Source organism: Poecilia latipinna, unplaced genomic scaffold (genome assembly GCF_001443285.1).
Source record: "Poecilia latipinna isolate Pla-1442-1.1 unplaced genomic scaffold, P_latipinna-1.0 Scaffold2285, whole genome shotgun sequence".
NCBI lineage: Eukaryota > Metazoa > Chordata > Actinopteri > Cyprinodontiformes > Poeciliidae > Poecilia > Poecilia latipinna.
This window is the reverse complement of record NW_015114901.1, coordinates 61,595-85,172: the sequence shown is the minus strand read 5'-3', so window position 1 is coordinate 85,172 and position 23,578 is coordinate 61,595. Positions and strand designations below refer to the sequence as shown.

The following is a 23,578-nucleotide window of genomic DNA, read 5'->3' as shown; positions in this document are numbered from 1 at the left end:
TAAAACAGAGAGAAAATTGATTCTAGGACTAATAATGTATCTGCTGTCGCATCACTGGGTTCAACTCTGTCAATAAAACTGACATGTTGTGTTTCTATTTCCCACACAACCTGCAGCTAGAGCCACATGTTTACATACGCCAAATAAAACCGACAAAACCTTTAAGCCAAGTCAGGCAGTACAAAAGACAGTCATCTATGGAGCTAAATTGGTGCCACAAAGTTTGTTCAAAAGAAAAAAGTAAGATTTGAAACTGAAAAAAAAAATCAGAATCTGAAAAAACAAAAATCAAACCTTGAATCTGAAAAGTAGTTTTGAACATTTTTCTTCTGTTTGATATCTTTGCTTTCATTTACATTTTTTTTGTCAGTTTCTAACATTTTTTTCAATTTTAAATCTTTTTTTTCCAGTTTCAATTTCTTGCAAATTTTTGACTTTTTCAGTTCAAAAATTGTCCCATTTTTCTAAAAATCTAAAAATGTCTGATTTTTTTTTCTCACTAATTTTTAACTTCTCAAACTCAGTAATGTTCAAGTTTTTCCTAAAAAAAAAAAAATCTGAGATTAATCTCAAAATTTCTGAGATTTTTCTCACAAATTAGCAAATTTTCAAACTCAGAAATTTCCGTATTTTGGCAAAACTATACTCCTTTTTTTCTATCTAAACTATAATCAGGCTACAGAATAAAATATTCCTTTAGGATGAGGTTTGCTGTGTCAATAACTCTAAATAACTCTGCATACTTTTCAAAAATACAGTGTTTTGAATTTATAAAAGTAGATCTTTGTTTCTTTACAAAGAAGAGCTGATGCAACATTCTGTAAAAGGAGAAAAGAGCCTAGGTCGAAAGCTGCAGGCAAGTTGGAGAAGCTGTAAATTATTAAAGCACAAACTGCTGAGAAAAGACACAAAGTGCCAGGTTTCTTCTGCCTTTTAAAAATCCACCATGCAATTTTGATGCGGCGCCACTTAAGGGGAAAAAAAGAGCATAAAGAACGTAAAGAGAGATTTATTTTGGGCGCTGAGATGAACAGAAATGAGCAGAAAACACAAAAACTTCTGTTGTTAGCTTGTTTGTTAAAACCCAAACTTGCCTGTTAAAAAAGTATAAATAAAAATGTTACTCAAAGTACATTTTTACTTGAGTAACATTCAAGTAAAAACATTAATCATTTAATATTTAAATATTTAAAAATTAAATGACTGACGGGCTAAAGTATAAAGTTATGTAGAGATTTTGGTATTTTCAACATCAACAAGAAAATAATTCATGGCAGATTATTTCACTTCTACTAACACATTTTTCCCAGTGAAATAATCTGCCAGTGGAATTAAAACCTTTTCATTAATATTAAGGAATTTTTATTAAAACAAGCTGCTAAGCTTGTTTTAATAAAACAGCTGAAAAGCTGTTTGTAAGTCCGTTCTCTCTTATTTCAAATGAACTAACTGCATTAGTTTCTACTGCATACTTATGCAGTAGAAACCAGACCAGAAACACTTGGTAAGATTCTGTCTTTTTGTAGCCTGGACACTCTGCTGTTACCTAGCAACGCCAGTCCAGCCCAGGCCCGTTACCTAGCAACGCCAGTCCAGCACAGGCCTGTTACCTAGCAACGCCAACAGAACTCCAGCAGTTTGGTCAGCCGCTTTAAAATGGCTGCTGGTAAAGACAGGAGTTTGGTTGTTGACTGCAGAAATGTAATGAACATATTTTCTCTACTCCTTGTAGAGTGTATTTATATTATTAAAAAATAAGCTGACATTTTATTTGTTAGTTAGTTTTGTCTTATCAAGACATTTGACCTACAGACCAGACCAAAAATACTCTGTAAGATTTCACAGTTTTTTGAATGTAACTTGACAGTCGGGAGGTTTTTGAAACGGCTGGTTGTTGTTTTTTTTAAGTTCTTGAACTTTTATAATCATATGAGACCGAAATGGAAGCACAAAAACATTTGAATAAGATTTAAAATGTTGCGTTTACGTCAGGACCTCATCTTAAGCACAGTAAACCTTCCTGATCTTTGTTTCCCAGCACATTTCGGTGGTTTCTGGTTCCTGTGGCGATGTTCTTTGCAAGCCCCAGTGTTAAAGCTCCCAATTTGAAGCAGAAAAGTGGAGATTTGTTGGAATGCTTTACTGCCCTCCATTTTCAACTGTTTATAATATTTTTCTGTGTCTGCATATTTTCTCTGTGCACATTACTCATCAGAATAAAAAAAGGAACTATGAAAACCTCGACCAACTGTCCTATGACAACAAGCGAGGACCTAAGGTATATTTGCATGGTCAATGCACGCCGCCCACCAACTTTCCAAACGTAGCAACTAGAAACCAGCCCAAACCAGTCACCAGCCGACCCAGAAATGCCCCCCTCTCTCTTGGTAGCACGTCTTTTCTTTGAGTTTTTACTTTCAGACATTTCCCTATAATTAAAAAAAAAGAAAAAAAAGAATGATTTTGGTATGAAAAAAAATTAGATTTTTTTTTGGTTGTTCCAGAAAAAAAAAAAAAAGAAGAAGAGAACAGAGCCCGGCTTTTCTCATTTAAATTTTTTTTTTTCCGTAATGAAGGAATGCATGTTCTTAAAAACACACACACACACACACTCACACATACGAAAAAAAAAAAAAAAAACAGTTTGCAAGCCCATTCCTTTGTGGAGAACCGGTAGTTTGGGACTCAGACTTCCCAGATGCTACTTCCTCCCTTTCCGTAGCACCTCCCTGGTTTCAGCAGTTTTTATTTTCTTGATTTGATTTCTTTATCTTTTCGGAGGGAGAACGCCCCCTCACTCCCCTCTTCACCTGTTTTTAGTTACTGGTTGCATTGACCTTCTTCTCCCCCTCTACCTAACACATGCACGTTCTTCTTTGGAGCCTTGACATAACCCTCAGTTTGCATGCAGACAAATGCAAAAGTTTTTTTCCCTTCAAGCTTTTTCTTTTTTTTAGTTCAGCCGGTTCCCCTGGATCGCTTTCCTTTTTAATCTCTGTCTCTCGTTTTTTCAAACCAAATTGGCCACGCTCGTACCACGCAGGTAAAGCGGCAGCATGGTGTCTGTGCTCGGGAAAAGTAGCTGGCTTGACCTTTCTTCTGCCCCAACCGCAGGCAGAGAAAGTCCTACAGTTCAGTCAGGAGACAAACTTAACCGCGCTGCTGCTGGAGGCCAAAGAGCTGGAGGCCCGGGTCATCATCCTGTCCGCCAGGTGAGGCGACCTTTCACCTTTCTGCCCAGTTCAGCAGGTAAAGAAGCTGCACGGTCAGCAGAGATAAATATGCAAAGTCTTTAATGCAGTGTAGGTCCACAAATATAAATGCAGTTTAGTGGTAATTGGCTGCATTTATTTGAGGAACTTTTTGAAATAATCTACTTTTAGGAGTATTTTTACTATTCTGTACTTTGAGTAATTTTATTATGAAGCATTTTTGCTCTTAGTTGAGTAAAATTTCTGGATTTTCTACCCACTGAATGAAAAACAAACATGTTTTAACCAAAAACTCACCATAAACAGACACACACCTGGAGGTTCTGTTAAAGTTTAATAAGTTTTTTATTGAAATAAAATTATTTGGAAACATTTTATTTTGCCTGATTTTGTCATTTTTTTGTTACTTACATAAATTATTGTCATTTTGGTCCTTAAAATACAAAAATTTCCACTTAAATTTAGTTTTTAGTCCATTTGATGATGTAATTTTTAAATATTAAATGACTGATAGTTTCAGTAGACTTTTTACCAAACACTTTTTTACTCTTACTTGAGAGATTTCTTGGACCTCAATATCCAGGCAGCAGAAATGTCCTGTGTCAAGCGCTGCTAATCCACCTCCTTTGCTTTTGCTGCTCCTCTTTAAATGTTGGTCTCCTTTCCAGCTCTTCTGAGATTTGTCGTAGTTCAGGTGATGTTTCAGCTTTTGAGATGCTAATCAGCTGCTTCCGTTTGTAAAAACAAGCTTGTTGCCATGGCTACACACCATAAAAACCAAAAAAGAGAGAGCAGAAAACGCTTCCAGCTGCACAGTATCCAAAAAGCAGAGAAATGTGGCAACAGAATATGAGTTACACAAAAGCTACCATCAGGATCGCTTCCTGTCATTTCACATAACGAGGGTTTAAGTCCCAACAAACGGAAGCAGTGTAATATTTTTCTGTTTTTATCTCCAGCGAGGACGATGCTGCCGCCGTGTACAAGGCGGCCCGCTTCCTCAACATGACGGGCTCGGGCTACGTGTGGCTGGTGGGGGAGCGGGAGATGTCCGGTAAAGCTCTGAGCGAGGCGCCAGACGGTACGTCCAGCCAGAAACCCGCCCCGACGTTTGGTCCATAATCAAACAGAAACACATGAAGGATCCCAGAGATTAGCTAGTAATCATCAGATAAATACCAGAAACACCTGCATGTTGTGCTAAACTCTTCAACCTTCTGTGTTTAAGGATTAAATAGACTCAGACACTCAGAACTGAAGTAATTTAGTTGTCGTTTTGTTTAAAGGTGACCTATTGAGGTGACCTGTTCAGCCTTCCTTGAACAGGCTGGGTGGTTTTAGGGCCTCTTGTCACTTCAAATCCAAATAATCTGCTGCTTATTTGGATTTATTTGGAAACACATCTCTTCCAGCAGCCATTTTACTGTGGTAAAACCAGTTGACCAAGCGTTGTGGAACTCAGCTTCAGTTGCTAGGTAACGGGCGGAATTCCGCTGGGGTTGCTAGGTAACGGTGAAGTGCCCGTCGAATGTGACTCAGCAATTGGGAGGTTTTTGAAACGGCTCATTTATCAGTCACTAAAAAACAACTGGGTGGTTTTTTAAGTTCTTGGACTGGTTTTAAAAAAACATCAGAAACTCAAACAAAAGTATAAAAACATGCAAAAAGGGAAATTTGCATAATAGGTCCCCTTTGATGAAAAACATTAGTGTTTTATAGGCCTTTAAAAATGGTAATTGTATTTTCGTTTAAAAAGCAGACAATATTCTCCTTTACATGCTAACGTACTTCAGGTTTGTGCTTGTAGAGATAATAAATTAGTCCAGATTTTCATTTGGGGTTTTCCCATACCAACATGATACCATTCCTAAACTAGCATACATGTGTAACATTGGCATAATTTGTAATTAGCTTACGTCATGCTAATGTTATATTTTCTATTGATTTTAACCTTACAGGAGTAACAAACTTAAAATAAATTGGCACATTTTCTGGATTTTTTATTTAAGTGTGTAATATTATTTTAATTATTTGAAATAAAACATCAGCTGATAAAAACTAAATTTACAGGAAACAAATTAAGTTTGATATCTTATATTTCCCCAACAGTGACAGCAGTCAACGGCAGGAAGATATTAATTGGTGTACCAACTGTAACAACAATCTCTCCATGTGTAATGTCATTTAGTTTGTATTATTCAATGTTATTTTATAAGTATATATATATATTTTATGGTGCTAGTCTGGTGTTCCTGGGCGCCCCCTGGTGGTGTGGGGGTCCGAAGTGTATTTTTTCGCTCCTGTTGGTGACGGTGTTGTTGCCGCCGGGTCTCAGGTCTGATCGCCCTCCAGCTCATCAATGGGAAGAACGAATCGGCCCACATCACCGACGCCGTGGCGGTGGTGGCCCAGTCCATCCAGGAGCTGTTTGAGAAGGAGAACATCACAGAACCGCCCAAGGGCTGCGTGGGCAACACCAACATCTGGAAGACGGGGCCTCTTTTTAAACGGTGCGCTCGCCACAAACCACTCAACATTCACACACTTTGCTCTGATTTTAGATCTTCACCAATCATTGCAACTTTCACATAAATCTGACCAATCACTGCAACTCGCCTGGATTTCGACCAATCCAGCCGAATTTAACTTCCTGTTTCACAACGTCTCTCTGACGCCCAGAGAGGGGAGTCCAAAGTGTGGCCCGGGGGCCATTTGTGGTCCTTGAAATGATTTTGATCGGCCCGATGACCTCAAGTCAAAAACGTAAAAATTTCACCAACAAAATAGAAAACAAATTTGGAAATTGTCATTTTTTTTAAGGATTTATAGACTTTATGAAAATGTTCTTTATTTTCAAGCAGGTAAAAATAAAAATCACAATATACACATTTTTTGCTTTTTAAATTTAATGTAAAAACATTTGGACACCTCTGAATTCATTGAAAGCCTGCGTGACACTTAATGGTAACATATAAAACTATTTCTTTATTGTTTTTGCAACAACTTTTTTCTCCATTTTGTAAGTTAATTTATCTGCCAATTAAACTGGTAATTTTTCATCAGTATTCAGGAATTATTGACTTAAAACAAGCCTCTGTATCTTGCTAAAAGGTTAATTTTAAGTTAGTTTTGTCTGATATATTTGAACGTGAAACTAGACCAAAATTACTTGGTGAGATTTTGTGTTTTTCAGTGTAAACGTTACATTTTGTTAATTGTCGTCGTTACTCATCAAGATGTTGGTCAATGTTTCATTTATTATGGTTCACAAACAAATCAAAACAGGTGGAGTTAGTCCAGATTTAAAGGAACTCAGTGTTTCAGCTGTTCTGCAGTTTTTTGTATTTGAGGTATTATTTCAATAAGACACTTGAAATGTGATTCACTATTTTATTATAAACTATATGGGAGTCCTGTCAGTTTTTTGGGAACTTGACTTTTTCGATGGGAAAGTAAAGTTTAGAAAAATGAGAAACTTTGACAAAGTTTTTGTGAAAAGTTGCTGCAAAATCAGTCGTTTTATTCCACAACAATAACAAGCAGTCATTGTAACATCTGGACAGGTGCAGCAATGCAATTAGCGTAAAGCTGGTTGTTTGAATCTGTCACATGACCGACTACTAAACAAACAACGACTAACCTGCATGAGAAAACTAAGATTCAAACTGGTGAGGCGTCGGTCAGACAACCTAAAGCTCCACCCATCATTCCTACACCTCATTTAAATGAAAACAGATATTTACTCATCATGGTCTGACCATTTCTTCATGCCAGCTGACTTGCTGTGTGTTTTCTATGCCTTCTCTTCTGAATTTATTCCTGAAAATGCAGAGAATGTGGAGTTGAGGTTCTGCATCCTGCAGATGGAGCTGACCTAGATACAAGAGGCTTCGCTGCTGCGTCACTGAAGGAAACGCAGTTTATAAAAACTGATGCAGCTGCAAACAGTCGAGCCTGTTTGCTGTCATGATTGTTATATTTTACAATAGAAATGTGTCGATTTGCTGCATCTGACAGCCGGAAATAATTCATGTTAAATCAAACTTTTAAACTGTGCAGATGAAAACATATGTCTGCATGAATCCATTCACTTTCTAACACAAATATATATTATGAAAAAGTATAAAGGTCACGCTATGAGAATAAAGTTATAAAATTACAAGATGAAAGTTGAAATATTGAGAGAATAATCATGATATTGACTTTATTTCAACTTTATTATTGTAATTTTATGACTATGTTCTTATAATACGACTTTTTCTCAAAATGTGACTTTATTTTCATATTATTTTCACTTTATTCTTGTAATTTTATGACTTTATTCTCATAATTTTATATTATTTCCATGATAGGATTTTATCTCAGTATTAAATTTCTTTTCTCAAAATGTCTTTATGATTTGATTTAACCTCCAAATTTGACTTTATTCTCATAATTTTGACTTTATTCTAATTTTATTTTGACTTTATCTTTTATTTCTTATTTCCACTGTAGTTAATCGTAATACACAAACACACATTTGTTTATATATAATATTTTTCTTTTTGCCACAGAGTGCTGATGTCGTCCAAATATCCGGAGGGTCTGACGGGACGCGTCGAGTTCAACGACGACGGAGACAGGAAATACGCCCACTACACTATTCTGAACTACCAGAAGTCTCGCCTGGTTCAAGTTGGCATTTATAACGGCACGCAGGTAACGGTTATTAAAACTCTAACTAGTGTTTTGTTTCTTTTTGCTGGTTATTTGGTTTGAATTAAATCCAGTCTGGATGCAGAATCAGTTTGAGCATCACAACGTCATCAGCAAATGGGGCATTTAGACAGAATTTTTCACTACAGTGGGCTAGAAATGCATATAAACTAGGGCTGAAACGATTAATCACGATTAATCTGTTATTGACATAATCTTCAACTAATCGATAAATCGCTAACTTGTGTAAACAGATTCATAAAAAGACCATTTTATGAAAGAATAATTTATTCAGAGCAGTAATTAATCCAAAACTGCACAAAATATAAACATTTTGCTTATAAAATGTAAAAGACTTTCTTTGTTTTTACCAAAAACTCTTCAAGACGAAGTTTTAGCTTCTCCTGGTTTAAATTTGCAAGATAAATCTATTAATCATCTTCTGCTATTAAATTATTAGTTGATTAATAGAAAAAAGGAATCAGCAGATCAGTCCTACATATTGATAATATCAATCAGAAAAAGCAGAACTTTCCACATGTTGATATCAGGATAATTTTTATTTTAATTCACTTCATTTTAGGCAATGTTTATTTTCTTTATTTTTTTTATTTGTATTTTTTTGTCTTGTATGTTTAATATTACATAAAACAAATTTACACTGCAAAAACACAAAATCCAACCCAGTATTTTTGGTCTAATTTCTAGTGCAAATATCTTTGTTCACTTGATATAGGAAAAAATAACTTACAAATAACTTTTCATCAAGATATAAAACCTTGTTTCAAGTCAATAATGCCTTTAAAAAAGTGCAAATTTTACTGGCAGATTATTTAATTTGTAATAAGACATTTTTCCCATTTTATAAGTAAAATAAAACTAGAACTAGAACTTTTTTGGAGTTATTTACTTAAGTCAGGCTCCTATTTTTTGCTAGAAAGTTACTTGTAAGTTAGTTTAGTTTTATTTTAAGCGCTTTTTTATTTTAATTCCTTTTAATATCTGAATATTAACACTAGAAACTAGACAAAACTACTTGGTAAGATTTTGTGTTTTTGCAGTGTCAGGGTTTCCCTCAGTGTATTATAAGCCTGGCGGGCCACCAGGCTTTACTTGTGACCCCACCAGGCTTAGCATTGCTTAATTTTTTAAGTCTCTTTAAAGGTTTTTTCATTTTTTTAAGGCTTTATAGTTGGTGTTCACGTGTTAATCTTTCAATAACACATAATTATTGAGTGTTATTTTCAAATTTCCTGTCAACTTTAAACATTTTTTAACTCAAAAACACGACTGCCTTCGCACCCAACCACCGAGCTCAGCAAGTTTCTGGGGGAAACCTTTAGTGTATATTTCTAATATTGTATAAAATAAGTAAAATCTGCAGAATATGCTAATGTTTTGGATCTGATTAATCAATTAACCGTCAGAATAACTGATAGAGTAAAGGATTACTAAAGTATTCGGCGCTGCAGCACTGATATAAGATGTTAGTTTTGTTCCTTGTGTCGCCTGGAAGCTTTTAAAAGAAGAAAACCCGACTGGACGGCTCAGATCGGGTTGAATGTTGGTGAGTTGCTGCAGGTGTAACACAGAGCAGAGGTGAAGGCAATAAAAACAGAATCGCTGAGCCGCGGCGGAGCCACGCTGACTCATTAGTGATGCTCACCCGCGGTGTGTGGAGCCTCATCAGCAGCGAGCCTTCTGTCAGCGCTCAGCGCTAACGCGGCCGCGTGTCCGGCGTCGCTGCAGGTGGTGATGAACAATCAGCGCAAGATCATCTGGCCTGGAGGGGAGACGGAGAAACCGCAGGGCTTCCAGATGTCGACCCGATTAAAGGTGAGCGGACTCGGACACGGCTGCCACCTACACACACACACACACACACACATCCATCCAATGTTCTCACACCACAGGAGCTGCGCTGCACTGCAAAAACACAACATTTACCAAGTATTTTTGGTCTGTTTTCTCCTGCAAATGTCTTGGTACACTTGAAATGAGAAAAACCTGCTCAGAAGTAACTTTTCAGCAAAATATATGAGCTTGTTTTAAGTAATTCTAGTTTCACTGGCAGATTATTTCACTTATGGAAAAATATCTTATCTTGTTAAGACAGTAAAACTATAATTTTTTCATCAACATTAGGCTTAAAATTAGTTCCTTTACATCACTGAAAAGTTACCTCTGAGTTAGTCTGTCTTACTTCAAGTGTACTAAGATATTTGCAGTAGAAACTTGATAAAAAAAATACCTGATAAGATTTTGTGTTTCTGCATTGTGGGCACTTTGCCGTTACCTAGCAACGCCAGCCAAGTCCAGCTCCGTTGCCTAGCAACCTAAGCAGAACTTAGGGCTGCCGTTTGATTAGCTACTACAAGTTTTCAGCTATTTTGAAAATCACAAATTCCTATTTTTGAGTGATATTTGATCTTTTCAGTTACTTTTCAGTGGATTCAACTAAAGAGACGCACAGATTTATTTTTCTGACGAATTTTGGCTCAAGTGGTGTAACACTGCAAAAACACAAAACCTTACCAAATATTTTTGTTCTAGTTTCTACTGCAAGTATGTTAGTAAACCTGAAGTCTTAATATATGGGGACATTTCTTGTTCCACTGCCAGATATTCTACCAATCACCAGTATTTATTAATCAATGTAAAACAAGCTCATGTATTTAACTGAACAGTTGTCAGTCAGTTTTGTATTATTTCAAGTTGACAAAGTTACTTGCGCCAGAAATTAATCAAAAATATTTGGTACGATTGTGTTTTTGCAGTGTATGATTTATCCATCTGTTTCTAAAATTGCAAATGTTTAATCTACTGCAGGTTTTCAGCTCTTTGAAGATCAATAAATCCTAACTCTTTACTTTCAGATTTGATCTGTGGATTTAACTAACGAGCTGCAGACGGATTATCCTCCTTTGCTAAATTGTCATTTTGTGTTGCCTTAATTTCAGGAGTCTTTTTAATGCTTTTTAATCTGAACTGTCTACCTGCTGCAGATCGTGACGATTCACCAGGAGCCGTTTGTGTATGTGAAACCGACGATGCAAGACGGGACGTGCAACGAGGAAAAGGCACTAAATGGAGTGATTATAAAGAAGGTCATCTGTACCGGGCCCAACGAGACCATCCCAGGTAAAACAACAGACACATTTCATCACATATACAGTAAGTTAGGATATCATTCAGAGGTTAAATTAGTTCAGAAAACAGTGAATTAATTGGTTACGTAGTTTCATTACCTACAGAGGGATTTATTTCAAACACTTATTAGACACAATCTGGTCCAGCAGACAATCAGTGACACCTTCCACAAAGTGGATAAGCCACAGGATGAAAAATGGGAAATTTAGTGGAAGGAAAAAATGTGCTAGAGCAAAAAATCGACAAACAGGGAAAATTGCACCCTCGATAGGACTGTGAAGACGGGGTAAACTGTTGAGAATATTGAAAACGGTACATCGACATCTCTTCTGGTTGACATTTCTCTAATAAAAATATATTTTATAGCATCTTAGAAACTGAATATTGGGTTTTCATGACCTGGAAATCGTCAATATTAAAGGAGAAAAAGCTTAAGCTGGAATATTTCACTCCAAAAATAAATAATCTCCGTAACATACGAGTACAATCTGAAATAAATTCACTTTTCAGTTCTGATCTATTTAGATGAAAATGCAGCATCCGTTCTGACGCAGCGTTTCAAAAGTCTCTTCCTCCTTTATATTTATATTAAAACGTATAAATGTGACGTCCAGCATGACTGTTGGTGGTTTTCCGGCAGGGCGTCCCATCGTGCCGCAGTGCTGCTACGGCTTCTGTGTCGACCTGCTGATCAAACTGGCCATGACCATGAACTTCACCTACGAGGTCCACCTGGTGGCTGATGGGAAGTTTGGAACCCAAGAGCGGGTAAAAAAAGACACATTTCATACAGATAAACTCACTAATTTGCACGCTATTGGTTGGTGTTTGCAAAGCAGCCAATCTAGGAGCAGCATTCATTAATTTCTATTTAACTTTATCAATTTGGACGTTTTTGTACTAATATTTGGATTTATTCTGCTTGTAGAAACAAACAAAGCACTTAAACAACAAAAAAACATCTAGCTGATTTTTTTTAGCAATACATTAATATTTTTTGGTGTCTGGAAAATGAGCCATATCAAGAAACTCCAAAATGCTAAGTCACAACCTGGCACTCCACTGTTGCCTAGCAACCACATGTGAGCTCCAGCCCGTTACCTAGCAACCCAAGCTGAGTTCCATCTAGTTTGGTCAGCTGGTTTTACCGCTGTATGCGCTGTACAATGGCTGCTGGAAAAGACGAGTGTTTTGTTGTTGACTTACCATCCGGAAACCACTTGTTGGTTGTGCAGGAGGTTCTACTAATGCTTTTCAAAGATGTAAGGCTGTGTAATCAAGCACCTGTTTGCAGCCATTTTGATGTGCGAGTCTAAACTTTGAGTTGATGGGCAGCAGCAGCTTATTTAGATTCAAACTGACAAGACGCCCTAAAACAGCTAAAATCTCTTTATTAAAGAATGATTTTCTGCATAAAATGTAACAAACATGTATTATATAGGCCATAGACCTATAGTAAACTGATCAAGGAAGCACAATGGGTCACCTTTTGTTTTCTAGTTATTGTAGACAATTTAAGCATAAAGTAAAAGAAGAATAGAGAGCATCCTGTGGTTGTTAAATGCATCGTTTTAAATGTTTTAAGTCAGTTTTTGGTTAGTACTTTTATGGGAAGTTCTGCAGGAGTCCACTTTTCATCTGGGTTGAGGTTACTGCAGAGATCCGTAGAGGAGAAGAGGCTGAACCAAAAATAACCTCTGTCCTTATTCATAATACATCAAAGTAGGGTATCCCACTGTAGCGCTGCAGCAGAAATAAAACACACACCACAAAGAGCAGCACAAACAAACCATAATTTACTTCAGTCGTATCAATATAGATCATTTTTACCAAGTCGGTTCAATAATTTCCATTCGGATTATTAATACTTTGTTCACAGAAGCTTTTATTTATTGTTTTTGGTGTCATGTTTTATTTTGAATCTTTTTAAAGTGTTTTATACAAAATTAGGGTTTATTGGTCAATATATTAACGAAATACAGCTCTAGAAAAAAATTAAGAGACCACTTAAAATGATCAGTTTCTCTAATTTTACGTTTTTATAGGTAAATGAGTAAAATGAACATCGTTCTGTTATTCTATGAACTACTGACATGTCCTGAAATTCCAAGCAAATTATTTGAAATCAGAAAAGATGCAGAGCTTTCAGACCTCAAATAATGAAAAGAAAACAAGTTTATAAACAACAATGCTAACGTTTTAACTCATAAATCCATGTTTGGTGGAATAACCAGGAGGTTTTCAGTGCAGTGCTCTCTCAATTTTTCCCCCAGAGCTGAATATCTCGAAAATGGTGTCAAAACAGCAGTAATTACCGGATAATTTATCAGTTTGTCTTGCATTTATTTTTTAACGTTTGTCATGCAGACACTCAGATTCTGTAAAAAAAAAAAACAACAACAAAAAAAAACAACATATTTAGTTACTGGATGAATTATTGAGGAAGCCTTAAAGTGGTTTGGCTGCCAGCAATCAGCACTTATAGCTGGGAAGATCGTGGATGTCAGCCAGGATGTTTTGTCGTAAGGAGTTTGTTTTCATGCTTCAGTCGCTCATGTTGGTTTTCCGTAGCGTCGGGTCAGGTTAGCACACAGTTTCTGGGCTAATGCTACATCTTCTAACACTGAAAAGTGCCGAGAGGGATGCAAAGCTCACCATTACATCCAAAAAAGCTGTGGAGATGCAAACGATGCTCTGACAGAGCACACCCTGCAACGTGAACCGCCTCAAACCAGTTTGGTGCCTGACGCATCTGTGTGTGCAGACTAGCGCTCCTACGCACTGCAGGGTTATTGATGCCTTTGCTTTTGTACTTCAGGTGAACAACAGCAACAAGAAGGAGTGGAACGGCATGATGGGAGAGCTGCTGGGTGGGCTGGCTGACATGATCGTGGCCCCGCTGACCATAAACAACGAGCGTGCCCAGTACATAGAGTTCTCTAAACCCTTTAAATATCAAGGCCTCACTATTCTAGTCAAAAAGGTGAGAAACACTCACATGGTCCTTTTGCCCAGCTATTTTTGACTAGAGGTCCTACTGCGGTACCTCATGTTAAATTTAACTTTTTCTTTTATTTTGTACATTATTTCAGCTGCTACAGTTCATTATCTGGCCAGCTGTTAGCTAGCATCTGGCCCGCTAACAGCTGGCCAGATACTAGCTAACAGTGTGGTCAAATTTTAATGAACAGCTATTGAAAGAAACACTGTCAGCTTCTCAAAGTTAGGCTAACAGATGCTCTGTGTGGCTAACAGCTGCTATCAGTCAAGCTAAGACAACTTAATGGCTGCTCTGAGTTGAGCTAGCAGCTCCTTGGAGCCAACTTTACAAAATTTAGAGCTAACAGCTGCTCTGAATCGAGCTCACAACTGCTCAAGGTCAATTTAATGGCTGCTGGTGGTTTATTTAGCGGCTGCTCTGAGTCAAGCTAGCAGCTTCTTGGAGCCAACTTAACAAATGGTCAAAGTGAAGCTAATACATACTCAAGGTTAGCTAACAGCTGCTAAGAGTCAAGCTAAAAACTGCTCAAAATCAGTTTAATGGCTTCTCGGAGTTGATTTAGCAGCCATCAGAGCTCGACTCTGAGCAGCTGTTAGTTTGACTAGATGCTAGCTAGTCAAGCTAACATCTTCTCAAAGTTAAATTAGCAAAAGCTGAAATTCTAGCTGGAATCTGCTCAGAATCAAGCTAAAAAACCTGTCAACGTTAGTTCAACGGCTGATCAAAGTCAATTTAGCAGTTAATGAGTCAATAAATGCTGAGAGTCAAGCTAACAGCTACTCAGAGTGAAGCTAACAGGTGTTTAAAGTCAAGCTAATCTGCTCAGAGTTGATTTAACAGCTGTTTACAGTTATTGTAAGCTAAAAGCTATCCAAAGTCAGAGTAACAGCGTGAAATCAGATCAAGAACCGTTCAGAAATCAAATTTCTACAATTAAAAACTAGTAAGTGGAATAATACCTGTGTTCAGATCTCATTTGTCTGTGTTGTGAAGTTTTATGGATGTTTTGCCTTCACTGTTGCTGCTTAATGCATTCTGCTACAGATTTAATGCAACCTCTGCAGTGCGCCTGTCATTCTGATGTAATCCACTGATAACCTGTATGTGTTTTTAGGAAATTCCTCGAAGTACGCTGGACTCATTTATGCAGCCGTTCCAGAGTACGCTGTGGCTGCTGGTGGGTCTTTCGGTGCATGTGGTGGCGGTGATGCTTTACCTTCTAGACCGGTTCAGGTACAAGAAGGGCGTGTTTGTCCATATGTGTGTTTGTATACACAGTGTGTGTATGTCTATATGCACTCCTCAGCACTGCAGATCTTCCCTCAGTGTGGATGAGAGGGCAGACCGAGGTGAAGATTGCCTCCGACCATCCCACTGCTCTGTCCCTGTGCTACAGTCTTTAGCCTTTTTCCTTTTCTCCGACAGCTAATCTCTGTCTTGCTTCGCTCACTCATGTTCAGTTCCCTCCTTCTCCTGGGAAAATGCTGGGATTCATTCCCCTGTGTGAACTCAGACATCTCATTTTATCCTCTGCAACCCTTCCGATTTCTTCCCTCTAGTCCATTTGGAAGATTTAAAGTAAACAGTGAGGAAGAGGAAGAAGATGCCCTCACCTTGTCATCTGCCATGTGGTTCTCCTGGGGAGTGTTGCTGAACTCTGGAATTGGAGAAGGTCACACTTTACAACTTATTTGCTTATCTAACGTTGCAATAAAATCAACTGGGCTATTTTCACTGCAAAAGCACAAAACGTTACCAACTGTGTTTTAACCAGCTGATCAAACTGCTGGAGTTCTGTTTGGGTTGCTAGGTAACGGAACTGGGCTCGACTGGCGTTGCTAGGTAATGGCGCAGTTCCCACACTACAAAAACACAAAATGTTACCAAGCATTTTTGTTCTAGTTTCTAGTGCAAGTACCTTAGTGCATTTGAAATAAGACAAAACTAACTTAAAGTGACGTTTCAGCAAATTTGTTTAAGTCAATAATCCCTTAATATTGATGAAAAAGTTCTAGTTCCACTTATAACATGACATTTTTCCATGTTATAAGTGAAATAAAATGCCACTGGAACTAATACATCAAGAGCACAATGTCAAAATCAAGGCTCGCGGGCCAAATCCGGCCCGCCTTAAAGTTTTATGTGGCCCAGAGCAATGCATAAATAGAGCCTTGAAAATAACTGTTGTATGCTTAAATAACATTTTATCAAACAAATGAAAGCAGTTTTAAACAGAAGAGGATTAGCGACACCAAAAAAAATAAATAAAAGAATCTGATTTGTTCCCTGGAATTTACAAGATTAATTCTCACTTTAATTTTTTTATATCAAAAGTCTGAATTCTGGGGGGGGGAAATGTCAGAATCTGCGAAATATAAAACATTTTGAGAAAAAAGTAAAAATTCTGGAAAAAAATTAATTCTGGAAAAACAGTCAAATTCCGAGAAAATATTAGAATTTGGAGAAAATGGTAGATTTCTGAGAAAGTGAAAATTCTGAGAAAAATTTCTGAATTGTGAGAAAAAAAATCATTCAAATTGTCAGAATTCTGACATTTTTCTTAAAATTTTCACTTTTGATCTCAGAAAATTAAAGCCAGAATTCTTTTTATTTTCCAGCTGTCAAATCTTCTTCCATAGTTTTCATATGTATACTACCAAATTCCACCAGTGTTGATATTGTAAATAATAAACATTTATAAACATTTTAGAGGCTTGTTAACAGGTTTCATCAACACATTTTACCACCACCGGCCCTTTAAGGACATTCAGAATCTCATTACGGCCCAAAATGAAATGAGTTTGACGTCCCTGATATAGACTTATGTTAACTAGCTGCTAGCAGCTCTGAGCGTTGCCTGGCTTCACTCCTCTTCATTTGAATAGATCGCGACTCCAATTAAAACGAACATTCAGGGTGTTATAAAGTTTAACCTTTATCAGATGTCTTCCTGTTGCTCCCTGCGTCCCTCTGTGGGCTGAAGGGATGAGCAGCTTTGGTCCGTTTGCTCACTGCAGGGCGGGCAGACAGTGCTGCCTTTCATTGGTAATGGCTTCTGGGATGTCTGGAGGTTCCTCACTTTGGATTCTTGACAGGGTGAAGAAAATCACCAAGGAAGCTGTAGCTTCCAGGGAAGGGGTCGTCATGGCGACAGAATCAGTCAAAAGCAAGCGGCCTACCGGAAAAATACAACCAATCTGAATCCATCAGTTTACACCAAGAACAAGCAAACTAAGCCACCAGTCAGTCAAGACTAAAGCAAATCCGATCAACAAGGTTCACAAAGTTTACGCATAATTCACTTTTTCACCTTTTAATACTTTCATTTTGGTCTCAGCTGCTTCTAAAAACAGTCTAAGCATTAAAAAACACCATCCAGCTGTTTTTTTGTCAAGTTAAAGTTTTAAAATGAGCCGTTTCAAAAAACTCCTTATTGTTAAGTTGCAATCTACAGACGCTGCCCTGTTACCTAGCAACCCCAGTCAAGTCCAGCCCGTTACCGAGCAACCCACGCTGAGCTCCAGCACGTTTGGTCAGCTGGTTTTACTGCTGTACAATGGCTGCTAGAAAAGACAAGTGTTTTGTTGTTGACTCACCATCCAGAAACCACTTGCTTCATTCTTGTTGGTTGTGCAGAAGGCTCCACTTCTGCTTCTCAAAGATCTACGGTTGTATAACTGTGGATCTGTTTGCAGCCATTTTCACATGCAAGAGAGTTGATGGCCAGCAGCAGCTCATTTGTATTTAAAGTGACAAGACGCCCTAAAACAGCTAAAATCTCATTATCTAAGAATTATTTCTCGCATAAAATGTAATAAATATGTTTTGTATAGGCCATAGACGTACCCTAACCTGTTCTAGGAAGCATTTTAAGTCACCAGAGCTGAAAACTGGTCTTGAACTCAACACAGGTGCACCGCGCAGCTTTTCAGCGAGAATCCTTGGCATGGTGTGGGCTGGCTTTGCTATGATCATTGTGGCTTCTTACACTGCCAACCTGGCTGCCTTCCTGGTGTTGGACCGGCCTGAGGAGCGCATCACCGGCATCAATGACCCAAGGGTGGGTAACGCACCAACCATTCATATGGTGCTGTCTGACATCACGAATGTTTTTATTCAACTGCTCGTTTTTCAGCTTTTATTACACCAGGATGCAACTAGTTAAGCTAACAGCTGCTTAAAGTCAATTTAATGGCTGCTTGAATTTAACTTGGCGGCCTACTCAAAGTTAATTTCATGGCCAATGGGGTCGATTTAGTGGTTTATCTTAGTCAAGCTAACTGCTATTTGGAGCCAACTTAAAAAATGCTAAACTCAAGCTAATAGCTGCTCAAAAAGACAGGATAGCCAATGCTCAACGTCAGTTTAATTTAGCGCCTGATCTTAGTCAAGCTAACTGCTACTCGTAGCCAACTTGGCAAATTCTTAAACTCAAGCTGACCAAAGTAAGATTTGTAAATGCTCAGAGTCGAGCTAAAGCTGCTCAAAATCAATTTAACGACTGCTGAGTTGTTTTAGCTGCTTTTCTGAGTCTGGCTAACGGCTACATCCAGCTAACTTACAAAATGCTCAAACTCAAACTAATAATTGCTCAAAGTCAAGCTAATAGCTGCATAGAATCAACCTTGAAACTGATCAAAATCTATTTAATGCCTGCACTGAGTAAAGCTAAGAGCTGCTACCAGTCAACTTAACATAATCAAACTCAAGCTAACAGCTACTTTGAGCTAACTTAATGTATTCAAATGTAAGGTAACAGCTCGGCAAAGTCAGGACTGCAAAGCTAAAAACTGCTGAAAATCAGTGTAGTTGATGCTCTGATCCATTCTAGCAGCTGCTCTGCGTCAAGCTAATAGCTACTTGCAGCCATCTTAGCAAGTGCTCAAACTCAAGCCAGGAATGCAAACTGCTAGCAGAGGACTGATGAATGTTTGTTGTCCTTCTGTGTGTGCAGCTGAGAAACCCATCCGATAAGTTCATCTACGCCACGGTGAAGCAAAGCTCCGTGGACATCTACTTCCGACGACAGGTGGAGCTTAGCACTATGTACCGCCACATGGAGAAGCACAACTATGAGAGTGCTGCAGAGGCTATCCAGGCCGTGCGTGACAAGTGAGTCTCGGCCAGGCCGGGCCGACCGGAGCGTACGTCGGCCGGCTGCTTCACACAGATTAGGGTCGGTCCGGTTTAAGGCGGGCCGGTCGGGTACATGGACCGCTGGGCCAGATGGAAGCGGCAGGCCTTACTGCGACCTTTCCTTCTGACCCGGGTCCATTACTCCTGGCGCTGAGCGCGAGGTTGAGCTAATGTTGAGCGTAGGAGCGCCCTTTTCCAGGTCAAACCCGGCCGAACGTCAGAACCCGATGGGGCAGGCGCCTCACCATCTGGCCTTGGAGTTCATTTGGTAAACGCTGAATGACACTTGATTTGGTGTGCGAGGAAGAGAAGGTTGGGAGGCGTAAATGTGTCTGTAAATCATTGTACTGTTGCACCATAACCCGCTCCTTCCCCTCCTCCCTCCTCCCTCCCTTCCTGCCCGTTCCCCCCCCCACAGCAAGCTGCATGCTTTCATCTGGGACTCTGCGGTGCTGGAGTTTGAAGCCTCGCAGAAGTGCGACCTGGTGACCACGGGAGAGCTGTTTTTCCGTTCGGGCTTTGGCATAGGCATGCGCAAGGACAGCCCCTGGAAACAGAATGTGTCCCTGGCCATTCTCAGGTCTGTCCCAGCGGAAGCTGCGATTCTCGTATGAACTTTGATTTTTGTTTCATTTCTTTCTTATTCGTATGATTTTATAGTCACGATCCGACAGTTTACAGTCATTCAATATGCAATTATGGAGGAGGATTAGAGCCAATGTAAAAGTAAAAAAAAAAATCAGACTTAAATCTCAGAATTCTGATTTTAGCCTCAAAATTCTGGCTTTTTTCTCAGAATTCCAGAATTTAGATTTTTTTTTCTAAGAATTCTTATTCGTTTTTCTGAGTTTTGACTTTAATTTCAGAAATGTGACTTTTTTCTCAGAATTCTAATTTTAATTTCAGAATTCTGACTTTTTATTCAGAATTTTGATTTCAATCTCAAAATTTTGACTTTAATCTCAAAATTTTGACTTTTTTCTCAGAATTCTGATTTTAATCTCACATTTCTTACTTTTTTTTCTCCAAAGTTTTACTTGAATCTCAGAATTTTGACATTTTTCTCAGGATTTCAGAATTCCAACTTTTTTCTAAGAATTCTGATTTTAATTTTAGAATTCTGACTTTTTTTTCAGAATTCTTTTTTGTCTGAATTTTGACTTTAATCTAAACATTTTAACTTTAATCTTCTGAGATCACAAGTCAGGTTGCTGATGGTCTTTATTCAGATTTTTTCTCTCATAAACCTGAGAAAAAAGTATATTTTTTTCTATTTTTAGTGGCTCTCATCCTCATCCATTCTCAATACATCGGCTTATGTGACATCTTCTTATATCTTCCCTCTCCAGCATTGTTTGTCAAGTTTCTGTCTGTCTGTTGGACCATCCGTCTCTGTTGCACATGGGAGTGAGCGGCTCGAAGGTCCTGCCTCCGGAGGCGCCGTATTAACTTGTCCACCTCTCTCCCCACTCCCCCCTGCAGTTCTCATGAGAACGGCTTCATGGAAGACCTAGATAAAACCTGGGTGAGATACCAGGAGTGTGACTCACGGAGCAATGCCCCAGCCACACTCACCTTTGAGAACATGGCAGGTATGGTCCCCTCTGCGTAGAGAAAGCCTTAAAAGTGATTGGACAAAAACTGCAGTGGTAAGTTACTGTAGCCCTTTTTTGTCCAATACCTTTGCCGTACTTTTCTTCTTGGTGTCAGCGTGGGTGCTCTGTGACAGTTCTGTGCCGTTCTTCGGTATCGTTGTTGTTGTTTACAGCCGCTGTCGTCAACTTGGAGCTGGTGAAGGAAACCGGGGCGACCGCTGAGCATCACAAGCGTTCATGCTCAGCGGGAGCGGCGTGATCCGAGACCGGCTCCTCACCCGTTTCCGTTTTTCTGTGTCTCTCCCCCAACACCAGGAGTCTTCATGCTGGTGGCCGGAGGCATTGCAGCGGGGATCTTCCTCATCTTCATCGAAATCGCCTACAAACGCCACAAAGACGCCCGCAGGAAGCAGATGCAGCTGGCCTTTGCGGCCGTCAACGTCTGGAGGAAGAACCTGCAGGTAGGAACGATTCTGCTCCTCCGGTAAACCGAGAACCGTCACCGCCTTTATCTGATGTCAGGCACACGTGTCAAACTCGAGGCCCGCGGGCCAAATCCGGCCCGCCACCAAGCTTTATGTGGCCCAGAGGAAGCCTTAACAGTTTATGCTTAAAAAATATTTTACCAATCAAAGGAAAGCAGTTTTCAGTGGAAGAGGACAAGAGACTCCGAAAAAAAGAATTCTGTCTTTCTTCTTAGAATTTACCAGAATCAGTCTCACTTTAATATTCTGAGACCAAAAGTCAGAATTATGAGGGACAAAAAGTCAAAATTCTGAAACAAAAGTCAAAATTATCAGAATTGTCAAAATTCAGGAAAAAATCAAATCTGAGAAAAACTTAAAATTCTGAAACAAAGACAAAAATCAGGGGGGAAAATTCTGAGGAAAAAGTGAAAATTCTGAGAAAAATGTCAGAATTATGAGACAAACTTTTAAAATTCTGAGAAAAAACCTGAAAATTCAAAGAAAAAAATCATGTAAGCAAAATAAATGTTTAATTCTGAATAAAGGAAAATTCTGAATAAAAAAGTCAGAATTATGAGAAAAAGTCAAAATTCTGAGGAAAAACTTCAGAACTTTTTTCTCAGAATTTTGACTTTAGATTTTAGAAAATAAAACCCAGAATCCTTTTTTTTCAGTGGTCGTAATCTTCTGCTGCTTTCTGCCAAACCCCATGGATGTGGAATAAAGTCCAGCATTATGTAACTCATGAGTTAAAGTCGCGGCTCTTTATTCCTGTGTAGACGTTTGTTTCTGGGTTTCATCTTCACATTCTGCCCTTTGAGGACCATCATAATCTCAATACGGCCCAAAATAAAACCCAGTTCTGGAACCGGTTCTGGACGGCGACTTTCAGGGTCCGGATTGTTTCCAGGAGTCGAACTGCAGCCGTATGTCTTGTGTGTGCCTGCAGGACAGTAAGGAAGCCTCTGGAAGTCAAGCGGTGACTGGGACTCCCTCGTTAGTACGTAGCTCTCCTACGTCACCGCTCTCAGTAGAACTTAAGTAAACATAGTGGACACCATCTAAACCCTTTGAGCTGCTTCATGGCATGGTGGAGTGTTTCTTTAAGCTTCGTAAGGTCAAAGATGGTTGTAGCAGAACTGATGCTTTGATTGTCCCAACATTGACTTTTTCTCTCTCTCACAGCGACGCAGCAGCCAGGAGCAAAACATACAAATAGAGCATAAAAACAATCGAAGCTTTGTCTGAGTCGGACTGTAGCGACCCATATTTACTGCTAGAGAGCGAACATGACATGCAGCAGCGCAGGAAAAACACGCCTGAGGCTCTGCAGAGCAGCACACTCTAAAAAACAATCTACTTAAAGGGCCAGTTCACACAAACCTTCAGCATGTTCCTTCAGGTTACAGATTACTGGTTATTTATGTAAACTATTCACGTACAGTACTGTGCAAAAACTTCATGTTTGGTATTTAAACGCTCAGTGTTTGGGATTAATTTGAAATGTTTCATCCACTTCCTGTCTGATTACCAGGATTAAAGTCAAATGCCACAAAAAAAAAGCATTTAAAATGGTTAAAACAGTTGATAAACGCTACATTAAAATATATTAATCAGTGCCTTTCTAAAGACAAAAAGGAGAAAATTTTTGGCCTTTTGAAAAAGTTGTACTGTAAAACAAAGTTTGGTCACTCAACTTGACTCGGTTTAGTTTCCTTGTTGCTATGACTTTAGCTGTCAAGTTCAAAACACTTACAGGCTTCAGAAATTATATTAAAATAAAAATGATGAGTTAAGAGAAATTTGTAAAAAGTTACCTCAACTTTTTAAAGTTTTTATTTAACATGCAATTAAATGTTTTTTAACTTTTCTAAGTTAAGCCGTTTTTTAAAATGTTCTTTCTTTTATTATAAATTATGTCAATTAAAACCGCTCGTATTCTTCTCTTTTCTCGCTCTCTGTTTTGGCTACGCTACGACAGACTCGTTGCCATAGCAACTGACAACAATGGATTCAGCACCAAAAAACACTCAAACATTTCCCACACAAAGAACATTCAGACCGCTAGTTTTGTTTTTAGGCTTCATGTTTATTTTGTGATTATTTTTAAGTGATCGCTGTGGTGGATTAGCTACCGCTGCTATTGGCTAAGCTAACTCTGCTAATTTAAACTCCTGCTCTACTGACGATGTGTCAGAGTTGGTGTGTTTAGGTGCACTTTTTTTTTTAGTTTTTAACAACCAAAACACAGAATTCCACAGCACATCTACATGTTAAGGTTGTCATAGTCAAGCTAGCTTAGCTGAGATACTTTCCTCTTCC

The 23,578-nt window shown here is 38.7% G+C and overlaps 1 protein-coding gene across 14 annotated transcripts in view; it reads left to right on the top strand.

Moving 5' to 3' along the window:
• Nucleotides 1-23,578, top strand: part of LOC106937144 (glutamate receptor ionotropic, NMDA 1) — a 52,158-nt gene that overhangs the window by 8,517 nt on the left and 20,063 nt on the right. For 6 of the 14 annotated variants that reach the window (XM_015018508.1, XM_015018507.1, XM_015018503.1 and 3 more), the window contains exons 4-19: nt 2,216-2,278; nt 3,115-3,212; nt 4,172-4,293; nt 5,548-5,722; nt 7,766-7,910; nt 9,657-9,743; nt 10,913-11,048; nt 11,698-11,825; nt 13,876-14,040; nt 15,173-15,291; nt 15,618-15,730; nt 17,970-18,118; nt 19,013-19,170; nt 19,613-19,774; nt 20,677-20,786; nt 21,105-21,250. In XM_015018508.1, coding sequence (XP_014873994.1) covers nt 2,216-2,278; nt 3,115-3,212; nt 4,172-4,293; nt 5,548-5,722; nt 7,766-7,910; nt 9,657-9,743; nt 10,913-11,048; nt 11,698-11,825; nt 13,876-14,040; nt 15,173-15,291; nt 15,618-15,730; nt 17,970-18,118; nt 19,013-19,170; nt 19,613-19,774; nt 20,677-20,786; nt 21,105-21,250 — 2,076 coding nt within the window. Of the gene's footprint in view, nt 1-2,215; nt 2,279-3,114; nt 3,213-4,171; nt 4,294-5,547; nt 5,723-7,765; nt 7,911-9,656; nt 9,744-10,912; nt 11,049-11,697; nt 11,826-13,875; nt 14,041-15,172; nt 15,292-15,617; nt 15,731-17,969; nt 18,119-19,012; nt 19,171-19,612; nt 19,775-20,676; nt 20,787-21,104; nt 21,251-22,205; nt 22,257-23,578 lie in introns of all 14 variants that reach the window. The other 8 variants (XM_015018504.1, XM_015018498.1, XM_015018497.1 and 5 more) reach the window with 3 other exon arrangements.